Here is a 10,000-nt window from a genome sequence, read left to right as displayed (position 1 = left end):
CAATTGGAATGCAGAATACAGATTATTGACAGGTGACGTTGCCCCTGTGGTGTTCTGACCACCCAACTTCTGCACGCCATCACACTTTGGTTAAAAGTGTTGAGGAAAATACATACAGTGTACACCATCAAAGGCTCATATACATGGTTGTGCACAGCACACGATCAACGTTAAACAGCGTAGCGTTAAACGTATGGACGTTATTGGCGCGGACAGCGGGAACCATGACAACCAGTAAACAAAATCACCCAGAGCGAGTGGCAAGTAGGCGAGTGAGCAAGTAGCGAGTAAATAGCAGCGACGTGTGTGTACGGCCCTTAACTCAGTCCTTTACACATACATGCAGGCATACACCCTCGCACATTAGTTACACACGCACGCACGCACACCCACACGCACGCACACACACAAGAAGGGAGCCTTCCAGACGAAAAATGTGTGTTTGAGTCTGTATTCTGTAGCAGACCGGAGAATGACGCAAGTTCTTGATATTGTACTAAAACTCCATTGGTTGATTAACCCTATCCAGACCGGGGGGGGGGGGGTAAAAGTGCCCGCACCAACTTTGATGTCGTCGATTCCTTAACGACTTAAGCTATGACTACGAAACTTTGTGACTTTTCCTAACATTTAGTTGGCTACAGTTAGGTACCGAAAGATTAGGTTTATCATTTTTGCCGTTGCCATGGCAACGGTTTTCTGACAGGTATGTCTGACCAAAAATCACTTTACCATATCTAAGACGCCATATATTTTCATATTTTTTTTGGTTATTTCCATTCCATGACAACTTTGTGAGCATTTAAGTGGTTTGAAGCATAAAATCATAAAAATTTAAGTGCATTACCTAAATTTGTTGGAAAATCCATTATGGCAAGATTTTGGGCATAATAAGATAATGTCATAATGACGTCATAATACCAGATAATTACACAAAAATGATGTCATTCATAGATGCCCATATGTAGATCATCTCCCCCAAGTTTCGTAGTCATACTGTATTCCGTTCATGAGTTATGAGGCCCAGGCCCAGGAATGCCAAAAAAGCCCAGTCTGAATGGGGTTAATGGGTTACATATCATAGATCCGTACAAATAAGAAAGATAAAAATGTATTGAAAGGAAATCTAATGCGATGTGAGTGTGATAGTATTGGAGTATGATTGTATTGTTTTTACGCGAGAGTGTGTGTGTGTGTGTGTGTGTGTGTGTGTGTGTGTGTGTGTGCGTGCGTGCGTGTGTGTGTGTGTGCGTGCGTGTGTGTGTGTGCGTGGTGTGTGGCAGAATTTGGGTTTCAAGTGAAGTGCATCTCTTGCCTTCCTCTTAATTAGCGACATTAATAGGATTTCTTTGCACATAGTGCAGCAATTAAGCAATTAGGAGCTGTGATTGAGTTTCATCGTATTAGCCTCCACAAACACAGTAATTGGGGAGAGGAGCAGATGCCTGGTGAAGAGAGGAGGGAGGTGGGGTGGGTGGAGAGGAGCTAAGGGTGGTGGTGGAACGATCCGATTCAAAATACACACACTGACAGACAAGAGCTGAGATCGGGACAGCATTAAACAAACATAGTACACGCACAGACGCACAGACAGAAGGACAGAAAGAAGAACAGACAGACATACACACAGAGAAACAGACGGCGAGACAGACAGACAAGATGCCTGGTGAAGGGGGGTTTGGAGAGATGTATGCTCAAGGACTCAGAAAGCAGAGATAGAAGAGCAAGGATGGGGACAGACAAGAGGTGGGGGGAGAGAGAGAGAGAGAGAGAGAGAGAGAGAGAGAGAGAGAGAGAGAGAGAGAGAGAGAGAGAGAGAGAGAGAGAGAGACATCGAGAGAGAGGGAGGGAGAAATCAAAAACAGGAAAAGAGAGAGTGAGGCAGACAGCAAAATAAGGCTGGTCTCCACGTCGTGTTAGTTACTCTGTGTCAGTACTTACGTGCAGGCTGGGATGGTAGGTCAGCAGTCCGTTGTCACACAGTGTCACGTACTTCTTCTTCCATTCCTTATTCAGAGACTTGCCACTCCGCTTCAGCAGCATGCCCTATGAGGAAAACAAACAACAAACTGGTCAATACATGACACATAAAGGCATAGTGAAAGCAAGCCATTGAAGTAAGCCATTACCGCGGAACACCGGCCGACAGAGGGACGCGAGACGATAATAGGTATAGCAGAATGACAATAGACTGTTACAATAAATAATAACCATCCAAATAAGATATCAATGATGTTTTAGTAGTAGCACACGCCAGGGTGGTGCAACCACAGCTAATGCCACTATTGTATGGATTCATTTTTTACAGTTCATTATCCAAGAAGAATATTCATTGCAGTACATTAATTACCAATTACTAATTAATTCATGGGCATTAGCTGTGGTTGTACTGTACCACCTGACGTCGGAGCCCAAAAAAAACATGACAGACTCACGTTCTATACAGATTATACTGCCCTGCTAAGGCAGAGAGTGGGAAATACACAACGCTGAAACTATGGAGATGATAATAGCAATGGACTTTGATACATTTGTAATAATGGACCCTAGGGACTTGGGGATATCATCGTCAACACTGGCTGGAGCACTGGGAAGATGATTGCTCAATCATGTCGTTACTATTTACTGAGATGAGAGTTGAGTCCACAGCACAGCACAGGCACATCATGCTGCTCAATGTGAGGAAAAGCTGTGATGGCAATTCAGATGGAAAAACATGGCTTTGCCATAGCAGTTATGCTTTTGCCTGCTTACACTACACTGCACGCACGCAGGCACGCAGGCACGCACGCACACTTTGTGGCACTGATTTTTATTGAGAAAGGACAGACAGCCACGCTAATGTGAAAATAAATAATGCCCTAATGAGACGAATAAACATACAATGACCATGGCTTATTATTTAGAAAGGACAGTGAGAGATGCACTAACATGAGGATGAAACAGAGGGGGAAAAAAGCGTTTTGCTGTGATATGGTCACTGTTGAACAGCTGGGTCAGTTACCCATTAGCCATTAGCCTCACTAGCACACATCACACCACACCATCCCACCACACCACAACTATCTCTCTCTGTCTGTGTCTGTCTGTGTTTGTGTGAGAGGGAGAGAGAGACAGAGAGACACACAAAGGCGCGCACACACGCGTGAACTCACGTGCGCACACACAGGCTCGCACGCACGCACGCACGCACGCACGCACGCACGCACACACGCACGCTCACACGCACGCTCACACACACACACACACACACACATAGACACACACACACACGCACGCACCCCGCACCCCACCTCATCCCTCCTCTGTCTCCTCCACACATCAACCGCAGCTGACTGGCCAGCTCATCTCCTGCCCATCCTCCTCCTCCTCCTCATCCTCATGTCCATGCTTGTGCTCGGCTGGCTAGAGCGGCTGCCTGTACTGGCCCGGCCGGCCGCCCACTCCTCATTTCAGCCAAATTCATTAGGCAAGGAGGGGAATAAAACTGCCCGCTGATTAGCAATTACAGCCGAGCTGCCGCATGTGTCACCTCGCTGGACTTGTTAAACATTAACGCACAAGACACGGGTGGGTGGCGAGCAGTGGGGGGTGGGGGAGGGGGAGGGGGAGTTTGAGTGGGTGGCAGTGGTGGTGGTGGCAATGGTGGGTTATTAAGAGTGGCAAGAGAAGGTTGCCCATGAAACATGTGACAGTGGTGTGTGTGTGTGCATGCGCGTTTGAGAGAAAGGAAGAGAGAGAGAAGGTGTGTGTGTGTGTGTGTGTGTGTGTGTGTGTGTGTGTGTGTGTGTGTGTGTGTGTGTGTGTGTGTGTGTGTGTGTGTGTGTGTGTGTGTGTGTGTTTATGTGTGTGTGTGTGTGTGTGTGTGTGTGTGTGTGTGTGTGTGTGTGTGTGTGTGTGTGTGTGTGTGTGTGTGTGTGTGTGTGTCATCAGAGGAGAGAGGATGGGAACAGATCAGAACATTTTCTTTCTTCTTTACCCCTCAACCCCAATCACCCTCCCCCCACTCCTCCATTTCTCCTCCATTTCTTCGCTCCTTCTCTCTCCTCCGCTGTTCCACCCCATCAAACCACACACTGAATGCTGGGTAATTACACCAAATGAAGAGCAAAGCGCAGCTTTAAAACGCAGCCAGTAAAATGAAGAACAAATAGGTCAAATTATGGCGGTCATTACCGGTGTGTCATAACAAGAATGACATCACTGACGCCATTTAAACGCTGTAAAATAGCGGCCTCTGCACGCATTGCATGCCTCCTGAACACACGCACACACACAGACCGAAAAAGAAGAAAACACGCAGACTCATTTGTTTCACTTCAAGAAGGCCAGGAAACATTTTTTGGCAGCACTTTGAAATAACTGATAAATATTCTGCATAAAAGGTGCCCAACTGAATGCAGGCAGGAAAGGTCTGGTGAGGACGGGTTTACTGTCGTGACTACGCATACTGAGGTTTGTCACCTTTGGTTGCCAGCGTTTTCGTTATTACCCACGTCATTTATTACTTGATGGCTCTTGCACTTCATTTTCAGCTGTGGAATGACTCTAGTATTTATATCATTTTATGCATATAAAATGTTAAAATTAAGTTTTCTGGTGCTATTGGCAAAGTGACTAATCGTGACTAATCTCTACAGATTAGTTGAGTAACAAAATAGCTGTTATTTGCAGCCCTACCCATGTCCTGTCTTGTCCACTGAACTTCCGACACAAATCAGGCACAACCTAATAACCAACCACCTCCTGAACGAACACAGACAACAAAGGCAACAGACTTCAGGCAAATCTGTTTTTTTTCCCCTTTCAAACAACGGGCCAACAAATTGAACGTATTTTAGAGCTGTGTGAAAAATAGATGTGGTGAAACCATAAACCTATGCATCAGAGCATTGGGTGTTCTTTGGCAGTGAACATAAGGATTTCAGTATATACTGTGTCGTACCGTATACTTTCTTGCGATAGCGTGTGACAAAGACCTTCTAAGACTCTTCTAAAATTCTAAAAATGTCCTCTTTGACTGTAAGCCACTGTGCAGCCTGAAGTCGTGCTAGTGTGTGGGACCAATGATTGATACAATAATGAGACGGAGAGTGTGAGAGTGAAGGTAACCTGTCCCCCCACAGCAGCAGAGACGGTGACAGTGACTGGGGGGGGTCCTGCCTGCCTTCCTGCCTGCCTGGCCAATATATATCTCCCAGACAAGTCTCGGTCGCGTTGCCTCTGCTGCTGGCGCTGCCTGGCCGGCTAGTTTATTAATTCCAGGCATCCATCGGCGGCGTGACAAGCGATCATTCTGCTGGAGAGGCTAATTGAACGCCACGTCGACCCTCTGATGGCTGTTATCTTTCATTACTTAAGTTCCAGGCTGGGAGACGCAGACATGCGGACGCACACACATGCACACAGACACACACACACATGCACACACACACACACACACGTGTACAGGGACGCTTTCACTTCACTCTCTCTGCGCTACTGACAGCTCACAAGGTCTCCCGTTCCGGAGGAAATGGAGTAGATAAATATGTCTTGTGCGAGCGGACACACACACGCATGCACGCACGCAGGCACGCACGCACGCACACACACACCCTCAAATTCGCTCCTTCATTCTTAAGGATAGGGCTACACCCACTCGCATGCTGAGCTAAGCGTTTCATACTGTCAATATGTGCAGTGTTTACACAAGTGCGAGTAAATACAATATATATGAAAAATACACATCTCCAAGTAATGGCCACAAAAGTGTGACCCTACACTGCCAAAGAAACTGATATCAGGGGGAAAAAAACAGTGGCACAATTGCAATCCATTAAGGCGGAATCACAGTCGCAAGGAAAACATTCTCCTCCTCCAGTTGTGTGTGCAATCGAACAAAAAAAACAAATCAAAGCCAACAATAACCAACCTCCTCAAACTGCCAGCACTAATCTATTAAAACAGACCAATTTATAGAGTCCTTATCACTCTATCACTCTCTCCTTTCTCTCTCCCTCTTATTCTCTATCAGTCTCTCTCTCTATCCCTCCATCACACTCTCCATCCTCTATAGCTTTGACAAAAGGGGGCAGACAAAGGGCTTCCCCCCTGTGTGTAGTAATAAATCACTGGTGTGGCCTGGGTGGAGACAGGAGGGATAAGGAGAGGGGACAGCGGTGGATAAGGAGAGGGGACAGGCCTAATCTCCACACTGTCCAGGCTGGACACAGTCACAACAGGGGCCCCAAACGGAGACCTTTTGTTCCAGGAGCAGGAGACCTGCTCCTGTCCTGCCCATGGGGGATAAATTAAGGATGTCATCACGGAGAGAAAGGCTTCGGTGGAGTGTTTCCTGTGGTTGGTGTACGCTTGTGTGTGTGTGTGTGTGTGTGCGTGTGCGTGTGTACTTGTTACATGCGTCTACAGTATGTGTTTGCTACTTAAGTGTGTGTGCCATGTGCATCTGTGTGTGTGTGTGTGTATATGTGTCTGTGTGTGTGTGTGTATATGTGTCTCTGTGTGTGTGTGTATGTGTGTGTGTGTGTGTGTATGTGTCAGGGGGGTGGCTGTGAGAGTGACAGTGCGTGTGAGAGGTGAATGCCCCTGTATCTATTGGGCCATCTGAGGTTGGCAGAAAGGGGGGGGGGGGGGTGGCTGACCATCGCCCTCCCCCTGGACATTCATCATCTCCTCTCACGCCAGGTCGAATGCAGTCTAGACAACACCAACAACCGCATGTGATCACAAACACACACACACACCACTTTCTACATTTCTCTCCATCATGTAAAAGTTGCCATTACCCAGAGGTGTATTGTGTGGGTGTCGTTTGCAGCACACACACACACACACACACACACACACACACACACACACACACACACACACACACACACACACACACACACACACACACACACACACACACACACACACACACACACACGTTACATACCGTGTTGAATTGAACAGTGAGATGGAATACTATACAGTAGGCCATATCATATCCAATCTTGAGGATCCAAACGTGAAATAAAAATACATCTTTCTCATAATGCATCTAAGACAGACCAAGAGGGTCATCAATGTGTGAGGACTGGTCAGAAGAAAAGCAAAACTGCATGCAGAGATCACACACACACACACACACACACACACACACACACACACGAGAGAGAGAGAGAGAGAGAGAGAGAGAGAGACAGAGAGAGAAAGAGAGAGAGAGAGAGAGAAAGAAAGAAAAAGCCGACAGGAGAGTGCAGCATTGATTAATCTGAAAAGAGCACAGGGTAATTAATTACAAACTCAATTATCCAAACCCTGCTTCTTTTCGGCACGATCATTAGATGGTACAACCCAGACTCTTCGACTTTTTTTCCCCCTTCTGCCCACTCAGTCTCCACCCGCTATTTTGACTCCCCTGTGATCCCATTCCTCTGGCCAGCACAAAGGTGACCATCCACAAAGCCACACAGGGTCCCGTTCCGGATATGCAGCCAACAACCACAACAACAAAGAAAAGAGAACTCCGCTTCTGTCCAAGACAGCAACAAAGCACTCTCCTCTTATCCTTCCACATAGCTGTTTCCAAATTGTTCTGCTTATCAACTACCTCTAGTCGCCTCTCCATCATGATCTCTATTTCAGCAAATACTCGCAACTAACTGAAAATGACTAAATGTAGTGTATATGTCCAACATTTCTTTGGATGGATGCATGGTCACGGGTCCAAAGCCTAAGGTGTTTCAGTGTTTCAACATGCTGACTTGAATTTCAATAGAATTTGAGAAGGTGTTAGACCTACCTCAAAAACGAGGTGGGAAGTGTGTGTGTGTGTGTGTGTGTGTGTGTGTGTGTGTGTGTGTCTTTCTCATGTTCCCATGATGCCACACTGCCATTAAATGTCAAGGTCACAAAGGAGTCATTGGAAGCGCCTCAAAACGACATACACATAGGCACGCACACACACATACACACACACGCGCGCGCGCGCACACACATGCACACGCACACACAAATGAATGACAGCACCTCCAAGACACACCCACGGCTCTCAACAAGACACCACATTAGTAAATCTAAATACGGCGCGCCTGATTGATGTGTGCGTGCGCCTTTTCAATTATTTTACAAACTAAAAATAATAAAAAAGAGGGGAAAAGAGAGAAGAAAGAAAGAGAGAAGAGGGAAGAAAGAGAGAAACAGGATGAAAAAAACTAATTTCCAGAGGTTAGTGTGCATGACAAAAAAGCCATCATGGCCAAAATGGCTCGGAGCGGTGACAACCTTTCCCAGGGAAATGATATTTTTCCAATCCTGCGGAAGGCGTATCATGTCACCCTCGTTAAAGACTTGATAGCGGGTCTTTAATATTCACCGTCTTAATTAGGACTGCAGTTAATTTCATTAAATTCTTTCCCTGCTAAATGAACCAGATTATGAGACATCTTTTATTGCGAAGCGTGAAATTACAGCCTGCCCGCTGCCAATGGCCCGCTGAAACTAATGAATTACAGGGTAAATAACACCCAAATTAACCATCCAATTTAACTCTGCACAAAGAGCCAAGCACGACACCCCCCTACCCCACCCCACCCTCTCTGCACCCTTCCCTGCCCCTGCACCCCACCCTCTCCCCCCCAAGACATGCCAGGCAGAGTGGGGGAAGAAGAGGGGATGTGGGGCAGCGATTTTTTGTCAAAGGTGCGCGACCAGGCACCTCGTGAAGATGCACAGCAAACTAACAGCTGTTTGTCTTCGTTAAGCATTTGCCATCAGACTCGCACAGTGCTGGGATTTTTTTTCCAAGGGTACATACTTAATTGAGTGTAAATAACCAATTTACACCTGAGATTAAAATATATCAAAATGTAGCAAATGAAGATCAAATGACGCACACTCTCCTTCAGAATTGGCCTCATATACAGTTTAATGAAGAAAAAAAATTCGACCACAAAAAAAAGGAACAAAACCAAACACACACATGCACCGTTGCCGCTTCAGCACCACTCACCACAAAAAAATGGACATGTTAAAAAGTCTGGTGTCAAAACAGCTCCTCGGTGTGGCAGCTGACAGGGCGACATGCAAGGCCCTCTCCTCTGCTCTCTCTACAGCAATTACGGGCTAATTAGCAGGCGAAACAGATGTCTGCGGAGCCCACGCTGTAATCAGGCTCCGTAAACAAAGCTGGCCACAATCCGCGGTTAGCCACCGTCAACGATGCTGCCCCGTCATCGCATCGCATAGCACAGTCCTCTACGGAGGCCTGTGAGTGTGTGTGTGTGTGTGTGTGTGTGTGTGTGTGTGTGTGTGTGTGTGTGTGTGTGTGTGTGTGTGTGTGTGTGTGTGTGTGTGTGTGTGTGTGTGTGTGTGTGTGTGTGTGTGTGTTGTGCAACTCCTACAGAACAGACTCTCCATTTTGTCTTCCTTTGGTTTGTGGTCGCCCCATCATCGCCACCACAATATCCTCCCCAGTGACACAGTCGAACAAGATGTCTGACAAATCTATTCACTGTTGCAGGGTACAGGGCCCTAGAAAACCCCGAAGGCAGTAGAGTAACTACACATTTTGTCAATTTAAGTTTAGACTGGAAACCTGAGACTAAATGATGTTCTGTTCAAGAATGTAGATAGAAACACGACTAGTGGCACTGCTGAACGTAAAACATCCAGAGGGAATATGTTTAGAGCAGCCCGTATGCACACAACACACACAACAAACAACATCCACTACCACTGGCTAAATGTAGGCCCATTGTCACAATGCTGACTTCAAGCAGCTTCAGTCTTACTAAAGTGCTCTGTGCTCAGTGCTCTGTCTGTTCATCTAATTTCAGTGGCCAGTGGTTAGGGTGGCAATAATACTCCGCCTGTTAGCTAGTACCAGGGTTCCCACTCTAATTCAGATATAACATTCCATGATTTTCCATGACTTTCCAGACAAAAAACTGAATTTCCATGACCACTTCCGTAAAAAGAAAGGACGTTAACCAGTAGGAAACAATGTTATACA

At 46.5% G+C, this 10,000-nt stretch overlaps 1 protein-coding gene across 1 annotated transcript in view; it reads right to left on the bottom strand.

Annotated features, from left to right (window-relative positions):
- agap1 (ArfGAP with GTPase domain, ankyrin repeat and PH domain 1) overlaps window positions 1–10,000 on the bottom strand; it is a 157,557-nt gene that overhangs the window by 61,085 nt on the left and 86,472 nt on the right. Inside the window, exon 10 of the mRNA XM_063211770.1 lies at window positions 1,942–2,046. Coding sequence (XP_063067840.1) covers window positions 1,942–2,046 — 105 coding nt within the window. The remainder of the gene's footprint in view (window positions 1–1,941; window positions 2,047–10,000) is intronic.

Source organism: Engraulis encrasicolus, chromosome 12 (assembly GCF_034702125.1).
Source record: "Engraulis encrasicolus isolate BLACKSEA-1 chromosome 12, IST_EnEncr_1.0, whole genome shotgun sequence".
NCBI classification, from domain to species: Eukaryota; Metazoa; Chordata; class Actinopteri; order Clupeiformes; family Engraulidae; genus Engraulis; species Engraulis encrasicolus.
This window is presented reverse-complemented; position numbering and strand designations above follow the sequence as displayed.